We start from the raw sequence: 26,042 nt of genomic DNA on the forward strand, positions 1-26,042 counted from the left end.
GGTTTATACCAAATGTTCCACACGCTGCAGTAACGGTGCAGATAAACAGCTCAGTTTACTTTAACTAGATTTCAGCTGTAGCTTTTCCAACACACAGCTACCTGAACACCTGAATCCAGTCTCGCTCCCTGACCTGCCTGATCTTCTCCTAGATAAACCTACTGCTAAGAAGTTCTTCCATTCGCTTCTCTGAACTTGCTGCTATTGGTCTGTATGGCAGTTGAATACGAGGATCCCTTTCTCTGGCTAACCAATGCAAACGGAAATTGTATGTCACTAGCCTTCTGAATGAATTTGTCTGCTCCGACTATTAAATAGAAATACTGTAAGCATCCAGCCCCTGTGTCCCTGAACATGGTACTGTGTAATCCATCATTCTCAGGGCTGACTTGTTTCATAGCTTGTGCCTCACGCGTACAGCAGCCGGTAGTACTGAGCTACCCCAATAAGAGGATCATTCAAATATGGGTGTAACCTGGTTTAACCTGGTTTAACTTGTTTCTATGCTTTATCATATTTTCACTATGCTTTCTTCCACTTTTACTTTGGTGAACTGGTGCTATGTAAGCAATAACACACTCTAGGGGTCGCGCCTCTGGTGTGCTATATCATGAGATAGCACACCCTGGAGCGTGTTACTGCTATCATAAAATGTATTGTAGTATTGTTTTTCTGTAAAGGAAACATCACATTTTAAACATCACATTGTACATACCAATCATGATCTGCACCATTACATTTAAAACGCTAAGCCTTCACTTATTCTCGCCACCAGTCCTCCAGACTCCACAATGGTGTCGGATTTGTTGAGAAAAGCCTGCATGATTAGAATGTCCCTGAGCTCCCTCTCCCAATGCTATTTTATAGCCATGTATAAATGCAGAATGGGTGCTGTGGTCTTACCAGACATCCTCTGCATCCTCGTCGCACTCGGCTCCGAACTGGCAGATATCGCAGGTGGACGTCTCTTTCTGGCTCGTCTCTCCAGAGCCCTCGTTAGCTGCAGGGGCACACGACAGAAAGAGGCTGCTTTAGAAGGCGCTGGGCTCTCTCTACAGACAACAATGCTTTGCATCGTCTACATTTTCACAATATTTCATTTCTTACCAGTTTAATACCCTATTACATGTATTCTCTGTCTCTCTCTATTGCTTGCATCCCAGATGTAGATTCTGTACTTCACCACCTGTTCACTAAAGCACTCTGTGCTAATTGTTTGTATTGTTGGATACTGCTTTTTTCTGTCGCGTTTGGTTGTAATTTTAGTAAAAGCTGCTGCTGATTCTGTTCTCAACTGATTTTTTATTCTTTTTTCATTCTGAATTGATTGGTTGCTTTATTATTTACCAGGCTTAATAAATAATGATCATTTTCCATCATTTTCATTTAACCTTTATTTTACCAGATAAGAAGATTGAGAACAAATTCTCATTTACAACAACGATCTGGTCCAGAGGCAAACATCACAGCAGCACAAATCAAACAAACAAACAAACAAATAAATAAATAATACATTAAGAAATACATACACATGCATCATCAATATGGGTTACAAGACAAAGCACTGTCCAGCCAAATATCTTATTAGAAACTTCTACTTGCTCTAATTCAATCTTACTAGAAGTAAACATTTTGCAAACCCTGTTAAGAGAACCTGTACTATTTTTTCTATTAAAATGCTTAAATTTAGTTTTATCAATGTTCAGCGAAAGAGACAAGTCATAGACGGCCTGGTGAATTTGATCAAAGCTAAGCTGCAAATCAGACATTACTAATGGCAGCGTAGGACCAACTGAATACAAAATAGTGTCACCTGCATAAAGATAAATAGCCTGAGAGTTGCCTTTTACCTGAGCAATACTATTAATATAAATTGAAAAATGAGCAGGGCCCTTTATTTGTGAAACAAATCTATCACATTTTACACACTGAGCTCTATTTTGAAAATAATTTTCAAATAATGCAAGAGAATTAATATGATGGGGGCTGCTTCTAAGAAGACTCCACAAAGCTGAATTTATGAAGTGAGGTGGTAATCTTAATGGGTATATAGTGCAGTTGTAATTTCTGCCCTTTTTGTATTGTGGCAACTGAGTTGATCAATGAGTCAATTGTGTGCTGCATGCGTGTGTGTGTGTGCATGTGCTTGTGTGCATACATGTGTGTGCATGCGCTTGTGTGCATCTGTGTGTGTGCTTGTGTGCATGCATGTGCATTTGTGTGTGCTTGTGTGCATGCATGTGTGTGTGCTTGTGTGCATGCATGTGTGTGTGTGTGTGTTTGTGTGCATGCATGTGCATGTGTGTGTGCTTGTGTGCATGTGTGTGTGTGTGTGTTTGTGTGCATGCATGTGTATTTGTGTGTGCTTGTGTGCGTGCATGTGTGTGTGCTTGTGTGCATGTGTGTGTGTGTGTGTGTGTGTGTGTGTGTGTGTGTGTGTGTGTGTGCTTGTGTGCATGCGTGTGTGTGTGTGTGTGCGTGTGTGTTTCTGGTGAGATTCCCCTAAGCTTGCCCATGCTGTGCCTGCTCTGCTGGTAAACTGAACATTCCAGTCGTAAAGAAGAAAAGTGCAGCAGCGATGTTTGCAGTACAGTGTGATCTCAGAGACTTGTCTTATCTGATTGTTTGCCATCCCGCAGAGGCCATATCTGAAATAGTTTTGTGATAAGCTCTATTAACATGAAAATGATGAATGTCAGTAGAGCTCAGTTAATCAATTGTTTGTTTTTGTTAAAGTTTAGTGTTTGGCCCATGCTGGAACTTTTGCATGACTAGGAAGTCTAGAACTCAAGCTTTTTTGCGCATCAAACAAAACAGCTTGCTGCAGTGTGCTTAATGAAGCAAAATTAAGCCTGTGGAAATTCACTCCTGCCCAGTAACCTGCAGCACAGCAGCCATTGAGGACTGACTTATTTATTCATTGATATTCTTTTTTATTTTATGTTTTTTTTTTTTTTTTAAGTTAGATACTCTAAGTTAGTAGTCATATCTCAGTGTATGACAGGGCACCACTCAACAAACTACTATTTTATGATTAAACGATTCATTTTAACATTCAAAACATAAAATGAATCGAACAAAACATTTGCAGACTGTCCACTACTGCCCTTTAGGAGTCCTGCTTTAAAATGATTTGTCTTATCAACGCACCCTCCTCCCAGTAACCAGGGCCACAAGCAATCACAATCCAAGTTTTTGTCCTCTGCAGAACTTGTGCTGGAGCAGGGAAGGTGGGGAGTGCTACAGTGTCTTCGATCTTGCTGGAGTTTGTTATCTTCCAGCAGCACATTGTTCAAAGCCTGACTGCCTGCCAGGATCAGCTCTGATAAGCAACCACTGCCATCAGATAAACGACAGCCGTCAGAGCGCACAGCGCAGCAAGGGTTTATCTCGGAGAAACAGATCTGTCACAAAGCAAAATCTGATTGCCCCCTTTCCTCCTGTTTTATCTTGTATCTTTTTCTTCTTTTGAATATTTGATAAAATTTGTTTGCTTTTATTTGTGCTTTCTTTACATGTCTGCTGTTTAGATGGAAGGACCCCTTGAACCAACCAAGTGGATTATTGGTATGTGAGATCAGTGAGGGGAGGAGAAATCTTCAAAGAATCCTGATTGCATAATTTAAAGTTACTGTGGGTATGTAGCCACTTGTAGAGGTCTAGTAAATATACAGATGCACTGCTTAGTACGGTACAGGACCTGCTTTAGACTTGCAGTGATACAGTATGTATGACTCCACATTGCAGGACACAACGTCACTGTGAATGAAAGACAGCATCTAGTTTTACCAACAGTGACTGAAAGCCCAAGGCGTAAGTAATGCTGTCACAGTAGATACGGAGGAGGGCATTCTGTGTGCAACAGTCTTTCAGGCTACCTGAGTCATGCCTGTTCCACTGCAGAATACTCAATGATTACTGGGCTTAAGATTGATACCTGACTTTGATTAATAAGATTTGTATAGCCTGCAAAAAAAAAAAAAAAGACTATTTAGTGGGTATGCAATTCTTTGCAACATTTTTAGCACATGCAATAATATATATATATATATATATATATATATATATATATATATATATATATAATATATATATATATATTTATATATATATATATATATATATATATATATATATATATATATATATATATAATATGTCTATATTTAATGGCTTGAACAACAAGAATGGAGACGCGCTGGAGACTAGCAGGCAGGCATGCAGAGAACCGAAGTAGGGGACGCAGACACACAGAGTTAAAAATGCTCACCGTAAGGCACAGTATTTATTAACAAAAATAAACAACCATAAACAAAACAGATACCGGTAACCTGCACGGCTCCTCACGGACGCCGTGCATTGCCCATCCCCCCCCCCCCCAAGCTGCTCGCTGTTCCTTCTAAATACGTGTGCTCCACTGAGACACGCCCACCAGCCAACTCAAAACAGCTGGCGTGCCTCAGACGGAGCGCACATACAAAATAAACATGCAGGGTGCACGCCCTGCCACAATACATATAGCTTTATAAAGGTTTATAAAGCAGTCTAGTAAAGCTGAGCTCTCTAGGTTACTTACTCTCTGCTGAGCCACCAACTCCAGACATTAGAAAAACAGCCTCTAAGCTGAAGAGCTAGACAGCCAAGCCTGGTCTCCTGCAGGCAGAAGCATCAGGAGCAGAACACCAGATACAGCAACTTTGAAATTGCTGAGAACAGAGCCTGCAGTGTGAAGACACATTCCATTGAACGTTCTTTCTTTTCAAATGCTCGCTCTCTCTTTCAGCGTAGCCCGCCGAACCCTTTCCAAGCTGAGTGAGGAATTCAATTTCCTTTTTTTTTCTTTTTTTTTTTTAATGGTCTGCCAACCTCATTCACGGCTTAAACCAGGGCATCACAAGTAATTGATAGTGAATGGAAATGATGTTTAACGGCCGGCACTCTTCTCCGCTCTGGTGTGATAATGATAACCCATGCTGTGAGAAGGAGGCTGAGAGTAGATACGAGGTTCCCTAAAGGCAATGCCTAGCACTGCCAGCCAGGGTTGGATTTCCACCTTCAATGCCTTTGTAACCCACATGTTTCATGAAATGAGCAAGCTGCTGTAACAACTACAAGCAATTGCCATTACAAGCATGAAGCATGAAACACTCCCTCTCCTCACCTAAATGTATCCTTGTCTTCCTGTGGTCATACTTCTCCATTGTGCTGGGTTCATTCAAGAGTAGAGTCACAGCACTGATGTTGCAGAAAAGGAAACAGATTCTGGTGTTGTAGGATCTAAAGTGTTACAATGTATTGATGTATTGCTCCATGGCATGGATTTATCATCCATATCTATTAAACACTCAACAGCATTAAACGGAAAAGATGAAAAGGTTTTTTTGGGTGATAAAAAATAATTTACTTCAGGACGTTTCAGGCAAAATATATAAATAAAAAACATCTGAAGCCATGATGCTGTATATCTGGATTTCTAAACATTGCCATCGAAGCATATTTGTTGCCATATGTACTGAATCATCTCAGGGGATGAGTTTCCAACCCTGTCTTCAAAACTGTAGTCGCTAATTACAAAAGAATACAAAAACAAACAAAAGCAAAACAAGTTCCTCCATGTTCCTTCATGTTTTCATTTCTTACTAATCCTCGAACTGCTAAATCTAGTCACACTTCTGTTGTTTATCTCCCTTGCCAAATACAGACAGCGCATCCACGTTTGAAGTGAATTGTCAGCACTTGCAGGATATTATGGGGCTGCATTTACACCATCATATCAGTTACTGAAGACTCTCTATCTACTCCCTGACAGAAGACCAAAAGCAAACTCTAAAATACAGCACTGTGGCTGTACTCTCATAAAGTACTCTCATACTCTAGTCCTGAACAGGGGGTGGGCGGGGGGTAGTCCTAAATCTGAAGGTATCGAAACGCCACCAAAATACAGATCGTCCTAAACAAGAATTATTATACAAATTCACTTTTTATTTGTATACTGAACTTCTAGTAACACATATAATAGATAATGCATTTATATAACTATCTAATAAGTAGCTGTTTCACTGTAGGACATTCCTGGAAAAGCTTTGTTTGTGTTTGTGTTCACAGTCGTAGTTGATGCAATGTTTGTGTTGTCTTTGCCAGTATTTTAGACTTCTTAAAAAAGTAGTTTGTAATAGAAGAAGTTCCTATTGCTCATTTCATTGAATCAAGGACTACTGACTGAATCAGACAGTTGTGCTGGAGATGTGAGTCATGTGACTTAGCTTGCCTATTTTGCGAGTCCTGGCTCGATTACAACACTGCTGCCTATTTGAAAACAGACCAGTGTTTATTGATTCACACCATTGTAAGAACCAAATAAGAATTTGAAGGACATTTTTCTTATGGAACCCTAAATATCATCTCCCAGAAACCCAAGAAACAGAGATTATGAAAGACTAGCCTCTGCTCTTCCCAGCAGCGCTGAGACCTGAGCGAAGAGCACATTTCAAATGCAGCACCACAGATCAGACTGTGAAAAAGCAGACTAAACAAACCACACACCCTTCTCATTTATTACACAGGTTCAGATTATAAGGGGGGAGGCAGGCACTGGACACAGCAGAACAGCTACATCAAGCGCCAGCAATTATTTGTTTATTTGCAGTCTGGGTTAGGGAGAAATCCCAATCTTACAATCTACTCTCGAGATGTGACTCTTTTAACAAGCCCTGGCAGCCAGTACAGATCAAACAATAAGAAAAACAGGTTGGGAATTCAGTTGAAAAACAGCAAAATATAAATATGTACCGTATTCCCTTGAATTTATGAATTTAAGGAAAAAATAAAATAAATATACATTTACAAAGATACCATCTCAATTATGCATATGGAGGCAGTCTGAGCCCGTCTGCCGTCACACAGAGCATTACAGTTATGTGCTGCTTCTCATTTCCAGTCGTGATTAATCACACCTGTTTTTTTTCCCAGTTTGTGAAGTGTGGTATTGCTTGTCATGTTCAAAGCTTTTCTTTGAATTCCTCAGGAAGCTAATGACACTTCTTTGAAAATGGCTGCCTGTATGGATGATTCGTGATATGGCAGTAACGCTTTGGTTCGTCTTTTCTCAGCAGTCAGTCACACTGCTGCTTGTGTAATCAGGTAGTCATGTCTTTTGTTGCCAATTTTAATACATGCATCAGTATACTGTACTTGAATTTAAGATGCTGGCCATTTTTGAGAAGCAATGGTGCATCTTAAATTCAAATGAATACTGTACTTCAAAGTTGATTTGTTTTATGTGAGCGTGAGTGTGTGTATGTGTGTGTGTGTATATGTGTAGTATAAGTCTGTATGTGTGTGTGTGTATATGTCTGTGTGTGTGTATGTCTGTGTGTGTGTATGTATGTGTGTGTATATTTCTGTGTGTGTGTTTGTGTGTATGTGTATGTATGTGTATGTATGTCTGTGTGTGTATATATGTGTGTGTGTGTATGTATATGCGTATGTCTGTGTGTGTGTGTATATGCCTGTGTGTGTATACATCTGTGTGTGTGTGTGTATGTATATGTGTATGTCTGTGTGTTCTCTACTATGGTGCTGCTCTTCTATACACAGGCACTGACTGAGTTCCTCAAACCTGATATAGAACTTTAGTTTAGTCTTGTCAAGAGCACTGTAATAACAGGGGAACGATCAACACTAACTGCTCTTACATGGAAACTACTTGTGGAATAGTGTGCAATTACATGCAAATGGTGTTATCATGTAATCAGATCAATTAACTATATGTGGTTTACAAGGCCCATATAATTACACTGTAGTACGATGCAAGTGCAGAAATCACTGGTAAGTTCCCAGTTATTGCAAAGTAAATACATGGCTATTAATGCCTTGTAAAGTGACAATATTTTATATTTTATACTACTGATGTTGTGACTCTTATGAATTACATAATTCCATGTCTCTCATTTCTTATTAGCTGAGAAACGTTCCCCCAATCATGCTTTTTATGTTACTTTAAAATGTAGTCTTTACCCTTATAGAACAAACATATTTTTTAATATATGGTAGAAAAGTATGATCCTTATACTTTTCATAAATAGAAATTGGCCCCTTTTTATATATTTTAAATATATGGGACATATTTAAAATATATTTTAGTCTGTGATCCATATATTTATTATCTATAGATTACAGACTACTGCACCATATATTTTTAACATATAAAATAAATATATGGATTACAGATAAAAAATTATTTAAAATATATACCATATATTTTAAATATATAAAAAGGGGACAATTTCTATTTATGAAAAGTATAAGGATCATACTCTTCTACCATATATTAAAAATATGTGTTTTTTCCATACAGGTGGTTATTTCCCAACCAATATATTTACTACAGATAGAGCTAATTGTACTCTTGTTAAAAATAGGCATGTGCTAGAATGCTTGTAGCCTTCACCTCTTCATCAGCAACATTCGCTTTGAATTGGAAGAAGCTCAGTTAACAAACATGCAATTAAAACACCAGGCAATTAAAAATAAAATAGCTGTGTGCATTACACTGATGACCTGAGTCTCAGTCACAAATGCTGTGGCACAGGCCTAGTGTGTCCAGTACAATTGTTAATAAACACACTTCAATCATTGTATTGTGTTCTGTAATGATAATTATCAATAATTAGGGGGTTAGAGAGAGAAAAAATGAAACTTGTCTTTGCATGTTACTTGATGCATGTGTTTGGTTCAGCATCTCTAATATAAACTGCATCTGTTTCTGTTTGCACAACATTGCTTTGTGGTTTTGTATTTCAGCAAATGTCTCTTCTATGTTATAAAGACTATACTTTAAAAAAAAAAAATATGATCTGGATTTCGTAGGTTAAAAGTCATAATATAGTATACAGTACAGCAAATGGTTGAAAGCAAACATTTCTCTAAAGAGGCATCACAGTTGTTCTGTGGCTCTGAGAGAGGCACGGTTGGAAATGAAAAACCACACTCGATGTAGCATTTATTTTGTAAAATAGGCAACTTATACTAGTTATTTTGCACAGTAGTAACCATGCAAATGATCCTGTTTTGCAGTGTAAGCAAAGCCTTGCTGAAGATCAGTCAGTATTGTATCTCTTTTTCACTGATGTGACAATCTTTAATCTAGGGGAGGGGTTGGGGTGCAAGACCTCTTACTGTGCAAACCAAACAGAAGCCTCAGTTTTGAAGATGAGTATTTCAGAAGCCTGGTGCAGTCGCTGGTATTCAACGCTCTGGATTAGCACAAAGCTCATTTCAGGTTACAGCAGCAGGAGAAGTGAGACTGAGCTGTGCATGTAAAGAAATTCATTTCCTTAGCTTAGAAATTCTTAGCCTGATGCCTCTAAGACAGCTTGACACTAAGGCAGCCAAATGCTTCCGAGAGATACGGCTGCTTTGCTCATTTGTACTTCAGGCACAGCCACAGCTGGTCAGAGCATGGAGCAACTGCTTAAACCAGGCTTATCAAATACAATTAAAAAAAAAAAGAAAAAAAAAAAAAAAAAAACAGATCCCTTACGCAATGTCTTAAAACACCCAGGGGGGACTTTTCATTATTCATTTTTCCTTCATCAATTGTTTTAAGCAACTGGCTTTCATAAGGGGCTTTCATAAAGGGGGGAGACTTAGCTATAGTAACACACTTTAAAGCATTTTCAAATGGATGTAGTGTCTTCACTATAAACACGACATTCTCCTACAGCACTTTGTGTCAACTGTCACTATAACACAGCTGATTAGTGTCTCTTGAGTTCATGTGCATTTTGAACTCACTGCCTCCCTCCATTTCCACCTCTGCAAGCACACCATGGTCTAACTTCCTGAAATAATGAGGCGAGCGCAATTGCATTTGTCCGACTCTCATAACTATCAAAATCAATGCATTCACAAACTGCTCACTCACTCTGCAGAACTTGTGGATGGTGTGCCAAACTATAATGTTATTGAATCTGCAGGGTCAGTTTTAAAGTAAGCTTAATGTGTAGTTTTTAGCTGAACATCACTAATAACCTGAACTGAATTCAATGACACTACTGCATGTGTAATGTTCTGTCTGTGTCTCACAAGAGAGTCTACTATGAGTTATGGTGTCTCATACACATACATTACTTTTAAATAAATAAGTAAAACATCAATGAGATTGAAGGTTTCTCCCAAAAAAGCTAATGCACTCTAATAAGCAATCAATATACAGGGGAGAACAGCAGACTTTTAGAATCAATTCAGTTTCATTTAAACGCCTGTCCTGTGGAGTTGATTGTGGCTGCAGAATCCAAGCTTGTTATTATTTCTAGCTCATTGCCTTCCTCTATTGCGTGGAATCCGATGAAAGCAGAGTGGAATTCTTACCCGACGCTGTTTCAATCCCTGACAATTGGCAATCAGCCAACTTTTGTCTCATTAACAGTAGGCTCTAGAATAATGCAAATTGCCAGCTTTTTTCTTTTTCTTTTTAAGAGCCAATTTGATGCTGCAGAAATGCTACACATGCTGATTACACAGCACCTCTTGCGTATTGGACATATGGTACAGATCCTTTGGTTGCTATCGCCTCTCCTGTCGAAAGGCACTCCTTTTTGGAAATTATGGGCTATACTTTTATATAGTGCCTTTACAAGCATTGGTATAGGTGCGATATTGTTCTTGTTGTTTTGACAACAACGTCTGTGTATGTCTCTTAGAAGATCTGGATCAATCACTCGTTTGAAATCAGGTCTTCAACCAATGAACGTCATCAAAGACTCCTATGCAGTTTGCATTACATTTGGATATATTCCCATGAACTGCTGACTTTAGGCAATTCTTTGTACAACTATTTACAACACACCATTACGAGGACCCTCACAGTAAGTGCAGTCTCACCACTGCATTATACAACCTTGTCATAACCTCCTTGGATTTGTACTCTACACTATTGGCTATATACCCAGACATTTGCCACATTCTGTGTGCAATTTAAATTGTTTTGGATTTCCTGGGTGTCTGTAAGGCAGTTAATTCAGCAAATTACAAAGAAAAAAAAAACACTAAGGAATAATAGGACAATTAGCCTCTTATTGACAGAGTCTCATTATAATTAAAGAACTAAATCACAGCCCCAGATTCCAGAGCTATGTCACTGCAACAGGACCTAATGCAATCACTAATGCTACTTGTTCACAGTTGCTTTGCATACTGATGTACACAACCTTGCCTCTTATCGCCAAGGTCAATCAAGGCACTGTCTTCTAAATATACTGTATTTACTATTTACACTAATAGTAATGTGGTTCACACAAGCTTTTTCTACAGAATGTTCCAATGCTGTTCTCTTCAACTTGCGAACCAGACCTTGTGGACAGGCTGTTAAATCTCTATCATTTCTATCCTGAAGCCAAATAATTTAAGTATGAAAGGGACAGTTAGTCCTTCAAAGACACTGCTTAGAGAGAGATCTAATCGCTTGATCACCCCTGTTCCATGGTCATGCCAGGACAGCCAACAGGCAAGAACTGCGGCTAGCACACTGCTAGGGAACGATTGAGAATTAAAACAAAAAAATACTTAACAGCAAGAGGAACAAGTTCTACTGTTTGATGGGATTAAAATGGTACCATTGTAACTGACAGATACCACTGTAATGCAGCTGATTGCCTTTGTGCATTGGCTCATACTGCTGCAACACCACTCTATATCCACAGTATTACACACTAACTGTGCCTCTTGCACTTCTATTTGTGCTGCACAAGCATTTCACCGGCAGGAAAAAAAAAAAAAAACGTCCCGACTATATTGTGCCTTCTATGCTTTGATTCCAGAACTCCCCTTCTCGTCTCCCAGCTAGCCTGCAAAAGGTTTGAATGCGTGAAGTGTGCATGGTGTTGTTTTTTCTTATTCACGTCCCCAGCTTGTGTCTGATATCTGAGACGCTTGCTGCTGATGCCTCTTGCACCCCTGTGAGAGCACTGGAGTCGAAGGAATGTTCCTTCTGGTTGAGCAGAGGAATTGCAACCAATCCCCCTGCAGAGAGGTACCGACGTAGAACTGGGAAAGCAAAGCAGAATCCGTGACTGAGCTGAACCAGCACGGAGAAACAAACCACCGACAGCCAGCAAGGGCGTGTGCTAGTAATGTCTTTATGTGTTAAAATGACAGCTCAATAAATATATACATTTAGAAAGGCTTCTCGTCGAGACTTTTAGAATTGCTACCAAGTTTCCTTAAGTACTACTTACAGTATGTATCTCATGCTTAAATGTTTGAAGTTATGGAAGCAAATATTAAGGGTGAATAACAATGTATTATCAGCAGTAGATGAGATGTTAATAGTGTCATTGTGTAACATATTTTTACATACACAAAATATTGTACAGAAGGCATGACTGCAGGATCTTTGTATTGTTCTATTGCATAGAAGGCATGACTGCAGGATCTTTCTTGAACAAAACCTTTCTATAATGTTGCTGTAACTCCCAATGGAATATTGCATCACAAATGATAAAGAGTATCTTTATCAGTGCACAAGCATCATCATTTTGAAAGAGGACGTAAAGACAGCAGCTCTCCACCTTGATGGGTTAACATAATTACGAAAAGAAACGGAGGTGAGCACACCCCAATCTTCCATTCAGTCCTAGACCTCTCTGAAGCACAGACTGCTAAATGTGTTGAATCGAGTGGTGGATTTATGGATTTATGGTGGACACAAACTCCTTTCCCTTGAGAAGATAGTGTGCTGTAGTGCTGTTTTCAATCTAGTAGGAAATGTATTGTGTTTTAGTAAGGCAGAGCAAATAATACCTACAAACATGAGAGAATAATCTGCCCTCCAGGTAAACTACCCTCTAGGTAAACTACCAGCAGTGCTCGCATTCCAGGGTCTTGTTCCAGTCTCCCGTGGCATTTCTATTTAATGTTTGAACAAAGTGGAAGTCATTATTTATGTCTCAACTCTGCCCACAAGTGTCATGCTGAGGCAAACTGCCAGCCTTTGACTCTATGGCTCTGCTGCTCTGGGCAGCGAGGGAGAGGGATATTTATTAAAAAAAAAAAAAAAAAAAAAAATGATACATTGAAAAAGTCCACCGAGATGCAGTCATCTTGTTTCTCAGGGAAGACCTGCCCTACGAAGTCAGTACTCTTGTTTTCATTAGATACATGCGCACTGAATTGGACAGTTGCAATGAACACCTCACTTCAGAGGTGGGGTTCCAGCCACCAAACCCTCAAACAAACTAAAGTCTGGTGTAAACGGCCCGAGGTTAGGCGAGAATCGGCGACCACACGTACCGCAAGGGAGTGTCTAAAACACAATGCAAAAGAGCATCTGTGGATCATCTGCATCTGTGGATTTAGAGCTTTTAACCTCATCTCATCTCACCCACAGGGGACCCAATCTGTAACAGCAGTGTATTATACAACAATGCCTGTTGCATTTAAACAGGATACAGAACAGGTCTCGTGTACTACATATAGATTTTTTAGCAAGGGCTGTGAAATGACATGGCACTGTTTTCTTTTATTTTGTATTTATTTTAAAGCGTGCGCAGTATTCTGTGATGATTGAAGTCTGCTGGATGATCTGCCTCACCCAACAACATAAAGGACACGTACGACAAAATACCATGCTTAAAATCGAATTCAGGGCTGTCTGTTACCTGCATCCTTTCATTGTTTACCATTCTGTAAGCCTATTCGTCTTACTCCAGCTATTACTCCCGACAGGATCACTTGGCTATAAACGACACCTTAATGCTCTGCTGTGGCACTGGAAGCAAAACAGAAATGGGAAAAGATTGCCTAGTTTTTTTCTGTAATGATAACATTTTACAGAGCTGATATTCCGGCATTATAAGGTAATCTTTACATTTATAGTCGCCAGCAAAAGAACCCAGCTATTTAGGTTATATTCTCTTTCAAGTCTGCTATCACATAGCCTCTCTGTTATTTTAGTTCACAGCCATCTCTCTGGAATACTGCTTTACTATATGGAGCTATTGCTTAGTTTATGAACATTTCCCACTGCACATTTAAAGTATTTATTGCTGTTCATAACAGTTGTTTTTCTAATGGGATTTTTCCAATTCTATGGGATTGTTTTTGGCTATCCAAAGCCTCTGTTTGTGTTTATTGCAGATTTGTTTTTAATCAATATAGAAAAGCCAGTATTTTTATTACTAATACATTTTTTTTTAAAAAGATGCAAGATATAGCAACACGGCACAGATGCTGGAAATAAATTAGATTGTCTTTTTTTACATTCGCAGGGTTATCTTTGCAAACAGCCACACAGACATATTATAGCACATTTCTTTAATACATTCCAGGTTCTTGCTAGATGATCTGTCACATTTCTAATAAGGTAGGGACTTGCCTGAAAGACCATCTGTATTCAAATGAGCTTTTTCTTCCCATTCTGACAACCATAAAATCACCTCTTTTTTTTCTCCTTTGCATAGATGTACAATTTAATCTGGGATCAGGAGTAAAGACAGAGGGGGTTTGTTTCATTTTGTTTTAGTCTGAGGTGATGTTTTCATTAAAAGTAGCCCTGTGTGGAGGCTGAGTGCACTGAATCACTGAGTTAATGGAATCACTGACTTGTATATATATATATATATATATATATATATATATATATATATATATATATATATATATATAGTGGTAAAGTGGCTGGTCAGTGGTGAGAATAGCACACCCAGAGGCAGTAACTGCAGTTTAAGAGCCAGGGCGCACTTTTATTTACAACAAAACAAACAAAACACAGGAACAAAATAAAAGTTTCAAACAAAGCACTTCTTGAACACTTCAAAATAAACACAGCACCCCAACACAGCTATCCTGGCGCTTTCTCTCTTCCGGCCAGACACCACCTTCACTGAACTCTGCACACTCACCAAACAACATGTCATTGTTTCTGTGATGAAGTGCCCGCCCCTGTGTATATTTTCTGTTATGTTGTGTGTTAATGTTGGTGTATAGTCATTGGTACACGGGATATAAACTGGTCTGTGTTTCACGTGTGTTTAGAAATGTATATTTGTATTTAGGCACGAGGATTGCACAACACTTCACGTGCAAGTAAAAAGTAATAATATGTGAGCATGGGGAATTGCACTTTATTAATTCACGTGCAGTTGTACCGAGACTCCAATTGAATGATTGATTAGCAGTCGAGTCTCGGTACAGCTGCATAAAAACAACATGTTTTCACTCACTCGCAGTTGGGTGTTCGGTGAGTGGAGAACGGGAGAGAGAGTAGGAGAGTTAAAATATCAATTGCTATTGCGTGCTGGTGGGACCAGCATGATACTTGTATTTATCTGCTCACCGTGTTTGTTACTGTGTCTGTCCATGCACCGTGTTTTGTTAAGTATAGTCCGGTTTTGTTTATATCCCGTGTACCAATGACTATACACCAACATTAAACACACAACATAACAGAAAATATACACAGGGGCGGGCACTTCGTCACAGTCCCCTTTTATAGGGTGTGGCCAGGGGTTAAACACACACAATCATGTGCAAAGCCTCTGCTCTACCCACTATATATATATATATATATATATATATATATATATATATTATATATATATATATATATATATATATATATATATATAAAAAAATCCAGGGCTCGTAATGGAACGTGAAAAAAGCAATGAGATTGAAAGGTTCTTGCTGACCGTATAATGGATGGATACGGACAGTTGCAGCCTTGTCACGATTCTAAATCACTGCGCTGCCTCACAGAATTTAAAGTAAGTATCGGTAGCCATGTTGCTTACACTCACTTACAGATGTACAGCTGTAACTATGAAAATGAGTGGCTAATTACCTGCAAAACATCCCAAAGTAGCAAGTAGACATGCCGATTTGGATGAAGTACAATTATGAACTGGAAAATAGCAAAACAGAACAAAAAATACCAAAAGAATTAAAAATAAAAATCGCTGTCCGACTTTCTCACTTCAAAGTATTTATTTTTAGCGGTTTGTAAACACTAAAGAAAAACGCAAAAAGACACTTGTGCACATTATCCATCCCTCTCAGACACAGATCTTGAACACATTACTGAAATCAGAGCTGTCGTTGAATTTATTTTTATTCCTGACGTCTGTTCTGCTCAGTGTGTCTGCACTGACAGGAAGAAAAAAAAACTGAAATCGTGTAGTGGCATGGTTTTTCAATGGCAGTGTGCACAGTATCATAAGAATGAAGTACTTCAACATGTTTTAATTGAATTAATTTACTCATCTTTACTTAGTGTGTAGTTCAAAGTTATACAAGGGACTACGCTGTTTAGCGTAAGGATATTTAATAATAAACACTAATATTTTTTTCTTAAACATGATTTATGCTTTTTAAATTTTTTTACCTGGATTATAAATACAATAAGGCCTTTTAGGGTGCCAGTATACGTTGAATATTCAGACTTGTCAGAGGTTGAAGTCAATGCGAACCTGACAAAGGCACGCTTTACGAAACGCACTTCTGCTGCATTTTTATTTGTCTGCTTTTAATGAAATAAACTTCTAAGAATCTTTTTAAATATAAAATCACAGTGGTCTTTTTGAGAGTGCAACCTGTCTTGATGGATTTCGCTGGAAAACTTGAAGAAGCAATTGTGAGTATACAGTATATATATATATTTAAATGTATGATCAGCAGCCAAGAGTTGGATGTTAAATAAATCATTCGTCCCTTACAGCTTCACACATAACTCCCATTATTAACCCTACAGACACACGTGTGACTTCTTCATGCTGTGATGAGAATCACAATCATTTCTGAGCAGATATACTGCACCAAGTGCCAGATTGTTCAGACCATATCAATTCCTGCTCTGAAGAAGGCCCTAGCCAAGGTTTTGTCTACCTGACTTAGCTTCTATAGATTTACCTAAGAATTCTTAATGAGCGTTTTCAAGTTATGGATAATAATAATAATAATAATAATAATAATAATAATAATAATAATAATAATAATAATAATAATAATAATAATCGAAGTTCTGAAACCCAAGCCAGCATGCCGGGCTAGTACGATTTCAAAGCCCTGCTTGAGTCGTTTATTTTCAAATATCTTTTTTTTGTCTCTAGATCACAGATTCCTTCTCCCACTGAGGTAACTGGCTCGAGCAAAGGCAATGTTCTTTCTGCTCTGCAGAACACAGCTACTGGCGTAAGGGATAGGGAAGATAATGGGCTGTAACGTGGAACTGGATTGCAGGGAACAGTGAGCGAGGCTGTGTGAGTACCTAGTGTATGCGAAGCAGAAACGCAACTAAGTAAAGGGTCACTTCACATCACGTACATTTTCATAAAAACAACATTGTTTTCAGTACATCTGAATTGCTGCCAGCTTTATAGTGTAGTCTGGTCCCTCTAAAAGCTCTCTCTCTCTCTCTCTCTCTCTCTCTCTCTCTCTCTCTCTCTCTCTCTCTCTCTCTCTCTCTCTCTCTCTCTCTCTCTCGCTACCAAGGACAGGGAATTACTGTGCAGTATGTGGTATGAGGTGCCTATATAGTAAGGCAAAGTTTAGGAAAATTATATATATATATATATATATATATATATATATATATATATATATATATATATATATATATATATATATATATATATATATACATACACATACACATATATCTATATCTATATATCTATGAACATATACAAACATGATTTTGATCTTTTATTTAACATTGTGTAAATCTAACAATGTTAGGTTTTGAAATGTCACAATTAGTTCATTCTATAGGGTGATGCTAAACTTCTGGTCACAACTCTAAGGCTAATGAGAGTTGTGATCAGAAACCTATTTGATTCTTTTGTTTGTCAAGGTATAAATCTATTTAGCCTGGAACCAAGAAGGGAGATTTGACATTTTTGAAACCCCAAAAGTACAAGAAAAGTTAACCCCAGCCAATATTTTAAGTGTAGCGCAGACACCAGGAGCAGAGGTCACAGTTGAAAACCAAGTAGAGATAAACTCAGGAGAGAGGGCAGGAGACACTTTATAATTTGAATAGAAAAGAAAACTACTTGTGAAAAACTGAGTGATTCAATTAACTGAAATGATTAAAACTGATCAATTCAAAAAAGAGAATGTATGAAAAGCGTGACTTCCTTTTATTAAATACCCCTGCAGTGTTAAAATGTTGATTTAACCTTTTCTAACATTAATGAATAAATTACACTGCCTCAGTCATGAAGTTGAATTATTTATGTACATTATTCATTATTTATATCTTCAAAATTTTTATATTTCATGTATTTTTTTAGACATTTGATTCCCTGCAGCTGAAAAAGAAAACGCACAGTTCAGTTGTAACTTTTTTTTTTATAAAGCGCTGCATTAGAAATGATACATTTAGAACAGTTTACAAAACCACAGTAAGAGCTTTTCTTTAGGGTAATGGAGGACTTTATACGGGCATAGAAAAAAACCTGTGCAGTCATGGTATGTTTTACAATAGCATACATCTAGAACTGTGATACAACACTGCTGGCAGGAGGACAGCTGTAATGGTCGGTCATCTACAAAGAATTGTAATAGAAAACAAACATAAAAAGAAACGTTAACTTATATCGCCATGTATAATGCAACTGTGCAGCCCCGAAATGCAAATAAGAAAGTGGCAAGAGTGTAATGATCCACTACTCTCACGATACGATACGTATACGTATATATATATACATACATATATATAAAAGATATTAAGGCATAATAAGATAAAATATTCAATGATGGACCATTTACTTAAAATAAATTGAATACATTGAAATGAGAGAGGGAGAGCATTTCTCCATGGCAACTATAAAATACACGTATTCTTCATTCAGGAACCATTTGGTGATCTACAATGAGCTATCACGATACGAAAAATACTCTATCATGATAAGACAAATCCTGTAATAAAAGCATCACGATTCATCGAGACACAATGGATCATTACACCCGCTAGAAACTGGTACTGACATTCCCGTAGAATTCGTAACCATTTAAAAAACAGAACACAACACAACACGAAGGTCAATAGTACAGCAAGAGGGTAGGTAAGTGAAGTGGCTACATGTGAGAGCTGTACAGTACATGGGGGCTGCCCTTCACTGGCTGTTGCACTGTTACAGACTTTGTATTGCTACAAGATACAGTCAGACTATTACAAGGCTGGTAATGCAATGGCTGGCACTGCAGAGAATAGGCAAACTTGATGCTCTGGTGTGTCTGTGCGCTTCAGCTGCTGATCTGCATAAAATAAAAATGCTTAGAAAAGAAAAAACAGCTGTAAAACTGAGACAGCAGAGGTTGGCAGAGGCCCCAGAAGAAGAAGATGAAGACTTGTGCATAATTCACCCCACGAGCCACTACAAACAAACTTGTTTTTATCACCTCCCAATCTCTCCCTCTCTTCCTATCACTTGCTTTCTCATTTCGGGGTTATGAAAAGAGAGCTGATATGAATTGATTCCATTACTTACCGTGTGATAAATGGGATTCTTATTGTCCCTGTGACTGTAGATATTTATAAACATCCATCCATCACTTTGTAATGCTTGGGGTGGGGGTTGTGTTTCCACACACATGCACAACAATGCAATATTTCAAATTGCATATGATATAATATATATATATATATATATATATATATATATATATATATATATATACATACACACACACACACACACACACACACACACACACACACACACACACACATACACACATACATAGTATATATATATATATATATATATATATATATATATATTATATATATATATATATATATATATATATATATATACACAGTGCCTTGCAAAAGTATTCAGACCCCTGACCAATTCTCTCATATTACTGAAATACAAATGATACATTGAAATTTCATTCTGTTTGATATTTTATTTTAAAACACTGAAACTCAGAATCAATTATTGTAAGGTGACATTGGTTTTATGTTGGGAAATATTTTTAAGAAAAATAAAAAACTGAAATATCTTGCTTGCATAAGTATTCAACCCCCACACATTAATATTTGGTAGAGCCACCTTTCGCTGCAATAACAGCTTTAAGTCTTTTGGGGTAAGTATGTACCAGCTTTCCACACAGTGTCGGAGTGATTTTGGCCCACTCTTCTTGGCAGGTTGTTCAGGTTGGTTGGATGACGCTTGTGGACTGCAATTTTCAAATAGTGTCACATATTCTCAGTGGGACTGAGATCAGGACTTTGACTGGGCCACTGTAGGACATTCACCTTTTTGTTCTTGAGCCACTCCAGTGTTGCTTTGGCCTTGCCCTGCTGAAAGGTGAATTTCCTCCCAAGCTTCAGTTTTTTACCAGACTGAAGCAGATTCTCTTGCAGTATTTTCCTGTATTTTGCTCCATCCATTCTTCCTTTAATTGTAAAATGATGCCCAGTCCCTGCTGATGAGAAGCATCCCCACAGCATGATGCTGCCACCACCATACTTCACTGATTCACAGGTGGAGGCCAATGGTAAGGTAATTGTGTCCTCGTTAGGCAATTTCTTTCACCAGTGCAAACTGGGAGCTTCCACAGCACAGGGGTTGAATACTTATGCAAGCAAGATATTTCAGTTTTTTATTTTTCTTAAAAATATTTCCCAACATAAAACCAATGTCACCTTACAATAATTGATTCTGAGTTTCAGTGTTTTAAAATAAAATATCAAACAGAATGAAATTTCAATGTATCATTTGTAATTCAGTAATATGAGAGAATTGGTCAGGGGTCTGAATACTTTTGCAAGGCACTGTATGTGTGTGTGTGTGTGTGTGTGTGTGTGTGTGTGTGTGTGTGTGTGTGTGTGTGTGTGTGTGTGTGTGTGTGTGTGTATGTGTTCAATATTATATATATGTTGTCACTTACCTTCATCCCCAGAGCCTGATCCTGCATCTAAAAACAAATAAAGTGATACATTATTACTATTAAATATGCATAGTGTAATATAATCAATAAAATGCATAAACCAAGACAGATAAGGCACAAAGAGATAGACAGCCAGTATTAGGAATAGAATTGCATTTCTGTTTTAAATGTAAAAACTTGGATAGGTCTTTGGGATGCTAGCTTGCTCTGTTTTCACGGATGACATTGACAAATTAACTTTGAGAGAAAATTGGGCATATCTGAATCACAGACTGTGAAAAGTACTGAAACGCATCAACAATGGAGACTCCACAGCAGGAGGAGGGGAATCTCCTTGTGCCGATGACACAGATGGACATGGATTTTAAAGACTGTGTACATATTCTTCCTACTGTCTTTCACCACTGCCAATTCATTCGGCATGGGATTTCCAAATACACTTGCAACAATGTGGCGCTGTAGATAACCTTTTTAATGTACTGTTCTGGTATTGCGCAAAACAGTACTGCTAAATTGTGACTAGAGACAATTCTATTGTATTTGTTATATAAATTCCCAGCAACATTAATAAACAGACATGCCAGTTTTAACTTGCCTACAATCTGTTGATTATCTGCTAATCACTTTTGTTCAAACGCGTTGTGTTTTTATATAGTTGTGTTAAGCTAACGTGTTCTGATAGGCTGCCCTCTAGGATGAGCTTTCAGCCAATGGTAGCACATGTTTTAATGTGTTCTGATAGGCTGCCCTCCAGGATGTGTTTCTCACCAATGGTAGCACACGTTTTAATGTGTTCTGATAGGCTGTCCTGCAGGATAAGTTTCCAGCCAATGGTAGCACACGTTTTAGTGTGTTCTGATAGGCTGCCCTACAGCCTGAGTTTCCAGCCAATGGTACCACACATTTTAGCATATAAAGGAAAAGTTAAAGGGGCTATACAGCACTACAATTTTCTGTTTTTTTTTTTGCCTATTTATCTATGTTTAGAAAAAAGTCATTTGTTACTATTAAAGTAATATTGTGCATTTTAATAATGTGCAAATATTTATAGAGGTTTTTGAATGTCAAATCGTGTAATACAGTAACTTAGCAACTTATGTATACATACAAACATTCAGCAGAAACATTCTGTTTTTTTTATATAAGCTCAGCAATATCAATATGTTTTTAAGTGCCTTAATTGTTGTCCTGTGTGGCATGCTGTTTTAATGTAATTCTTCATCTGAGCAACAGCTATATAGAGGATAACAATGAATGCTAATACATAACCACCCTTTCACTGTTTATTCAATGCACTTTTCATTGGTTAGTCAGGGAAAAGTTAACTAAATTAGTTCCCAAGTCATCAGACAGTTTACAATTTTTTTTTTAAATGACTAGATGGATTTTTGTTTTTTTGCATTTGTGCATTTCCGAATTCCAAACAAAAGCTAATATATTCAGCTATCATTGCCATATTTAATATTTATCCCATTAGGAGTCAGAAAATAGTTGATGCATATTAAATTAATTTAATCAACCTGAACTGCCAACGGTGTAATCAGCAAACCAATTAATGTGAAAAAAACTAACAAATGTAAATGCCATTTTAATGCTTTTGACAACGTGCTTCGAATACTGAGAAGTTTAGAAGAGTTTTCTGTTTTTTATTTTTTCCCTCCTTGTTCTCTCTATTTGACTTCAGCTCATTTTTACAGGGCTCTGCTTACCCACTAGTCCTACTGACTTGACTCAGGAAGTAGCTCTCTGATGAATCAAAAAACAGATTACATTCGGGCCTGTTGTAAAACAGACTCCACTGTACTTAAGACTCGGCCACAATTTTAAAAATCTAATTTGAAGAACTGTTTTTCAGTCAGGAAACTCATGCGATATATTATTTATTATAACTCAGACTAGACAACATTAGTGCATTATACACATTTTATACTACATGTGGCCTCAACTTTCGAGGTACCCCTGGCCATAAATGAGCCCATATATAAGTGTGGAGAGGCGGCCCAAACCACTGCATTACTTCATTTTTCAACCATGGCTATAAATAACGCGTGAGACCGGGTGATACCTATTGAATTATTTCATTACCTTCAATGTTTTTTTTTTAAGTAATCTGTGACAGTTTGATATTGATCTGCTGCTTCAGTCTCTATTGTCTCACAGGAAAATCTTCAACAAAGTTTGAAGATTTTAAAGGAAATATTCATAAAGAAAAGGTTCTCACTTTAAACTCAACAGACACCCAGACACAGCATAAGGGAGCGAGTATGTGTCTTGGAATATTCCCTTTACAGAACCAGAAACCACTCGTCTCCTCATACAGGTTTTATTATTGATGTCAACAGTTATATTCCTTTCGCCTGGTCGCTCATGAAAAGTCAAGAAAGTGTTGTTTTTTTTTGTTTACAAGACATTAGTCTGCTCATCCTTTGATTGAACAGCTTGGAATTCTGAAGGAACTGTAGTACACAAACTTGACTGCCAGCAAACGTCAATAATGAAACTATAAATGAGGAGAGTTCGAGCGACCCCGACTCGATCCTCACAGGCCTCCTGCTGTCTGGAGAGAGCTTGTTCTAGTGCATGGTCATCTGCTACTGCCTGTCTGCGTTTGAAAAGCCAGTCAATCGGGGTTTTGAAAAACGTATTTAAAATGAATGTCAGGAGAGAGCCCTTTTTATACTCATTGTTATCCTGTGTATTGCAGTTTAAGCAGAGATTGCTTTTTTCCTATTAAGTTAAACCTGTAGGTTCCTTGTGGATTTGCTAAAGGGGGGTGGGGATGTTTGCCTTTACTGTCTTTATTTCACTGTGGAAGTGTAGATTTTCTATTAGCTTTGGATTATTCTGATGGAAATAACGAGCACAGCAGGTTTTTAATTTGAACTGTACTTTAACAGTGGGAGCATGTCACTATGTAGATGTGGTCTGGTACTTTAACAGTGGGAGCATGTCACTATGTAGATGTGGTCTGGAATAAAATAAACATAATATGTTTATAAGTAAGAGTGCAATTTGAGTTACAACTCATAATGACCATATCACCTTATAACCATTCACACAGCATACAGGGCCACATTATAACCAGGGAGCACTGTATATCATAAGATAGTTGATCAGTGTTTTTGATAACCAGGGAGCTCTGTATATCATGAGATAGTTGATCAGTGTTTTTGATAACCAGGGAGCTCTATATATCATGAGATAGTTGATCAGTGTTTTTGATAACCAGAGAGCTCTGTATATCATGAGATAGTTGATCAGTGTTTTTGATAACCAGGGAGCTCTGTATATCATGAGATAGTTGATCAGTGTTTTTGATAACCAGGGAGCTCTGTATATCATGAGATAGTTGATCAGTGTTTTTGATAACCAGGGAGCTCTGTATATCATGAGATAGTTGATCAGTGTTTTTGATAACCAGGGAGCTCTGTATATCATGAGATAGTTGATCAGTGTTTTTGATAACCAGGGAGCTCTGTATATCATGAGATAGTTGATCAGTGTTTTTGATAACCAGGGAGCTCTGTATATCATGAGATAGTTGATCAGTGTTTTTGATAACCAGGGAGCTCTGTATATCATGAGATAGTTGATCAGTGTTTTTGATAACCAGGGAGCTCTGTATATCATGAGATAGTTGATCAGTGTTTTTGATAACCAGGGAGCTCTGTATATCATGAGATAGTTGATCAGTGTTTTTGATAACCAGGGAGCTCTGTATATCATGAGATAGTTGATCAGTGTTTTTGATAACCAGGGAGCTCTGTATATCATGAGATAGTTGATCAGTGTTTTTGATAACCAGGGAGCTCTGTATATCATGAGATAGTTGATCAGTGTTTTTGATAACCAGGGAGCTCTGTATATCATGAGATAGTTGATCAGTGTTTTTGATAACCAGGGAGCTCTGTATATCATGAGATAGTTGATCAGTGTTTTTGATAACTGTATATCATGAGATAGTTGATCAGTGTTTTTGATAACCAGGGAGCTCTGTATATCATGAGATAGTTGATCAGTGTTTTTGATAACCAGGGAGCTCTGTATATCATGAGCTGGTTGATTGCTGTTTTTGATAACCAGGGAGCACTGTATATCATGAGATAGTTGATCAGTGTTTTTGATAACCCGGGAGCTCTGTATATCATGAGATAGTTGATCAGTGTTTTTGATAACCAGGGAGCACTGTATATCATGAGATAGCTGATTGCTGTTTTTGATAACCAGGGAGCTCTGTATATCATGAGATAGTTGATCAGTGTTTTTGATAACCAGGGAGCTCTGTATATCATGAGATAGTTGATCAGTGTTTTTGATAACCAGGGAGCTCTGTATATCATAACCATCAAAAGCAAGGCACTGGCTATTGAATTGTTTCAATGATCCGTTTACCAATGTGCATTTTAGTGTCCAGTCACCGAATGAGTTATTGCCCTAATTGGTCTGTCTGTCCTTCCCCCAATAGAAATGCCTAACCAATAGCTGGACTGTTTGCCTTTCTGTTCCCAGATGTAAACACCTGTAGCTGAGCATCCTGAAGTGAGCAGTGGCAGAATTAATAAGCGCTGCTGTTTGTTCCATTTCTTACTCCGTGTTCCACTTTGTAGTTCTTTATCATACCCAGTACGCCTGTGGATTCCTATCAGAGTCTTGTTGGTTACTGCATGTTTTCATATTTTAGAGGTAATTTGAATAAGAAATTAATTTAAAACAAGACTTTGGAGAACCTAGCCAAGATGCCAATATTGATTTGACAAGCAATCCTGGAACATTCAGCGTCATCTTCACTAATTAAAGGACTACTTTGCAGTTTGTTTCTTGTTAGACTTTTTAAAGCCTTAGACATGAATTTCTGTGATTTCTGCTGCTTGCTCGTGTGCTTTAGGTACAGTTGCAATTTCTTCTTAAACATGATGACGATCACACTTGCTGTTTGATATGTTTTTACATATCCTGTACCACTTACCAGTAACATGAATTTCCTCATCATTTTAAATCTTTTGTTTTGTTGAACCCATTAAGTGCTATTCATTTGAGGACAGGCTGCTTTGTAATTTTTTGGAGCATTTTAAACTGACATCTACCTGTAATTTTCTCTTTAACTATCCAAATCCAAATGTAATGTATCAAATTACACAAAT

General features: G+C 37.8%; 1 protein-coding gene across 2 annotated transcripts in view; it reads right to left on the reverse strand.

Moving 5' to 3' along the window:
• LOC121321413 (tomoregulin-2-like) overlaps positions 1-26,042 on the reverse strand; it is a 62,011-nt gene that overhangs the window by 21,072 nt on the left and 14,897 nt on the right. For both annotated transcript variants that reach the window (XM_041260344.1, XM_041260342.1), the window contains exons 4-5: positions 20,902-20,928; positions 904-1,000 (exon numbers count right to left, since the gene is read on the reverse strand). In XM_041260344.1, the coding sequence (XP_041116278.1) occupies positions 904-1,000; positions 20,902-20,928 (124 nt within the window). The remainder of the gene's footprint in view (positions 1-903; positions 1,001-20,901; positions 20,929-26,042) is intronic.

The sequence above is a fragment of the Polyodon spathula genome, chromosome 10, assembly GCF_017654505.1.
Source record: "Polyodon spathula isolate WHYD16114869_AA chromosome 10, ASM1765450v1, whole genome shotgun sequence".
NCBI lineage: Eukaryota > Metazoa > Chordata > Actinopteri > Acipenseriformes > Polyodontidae > Polyodon > Polyodon spathula.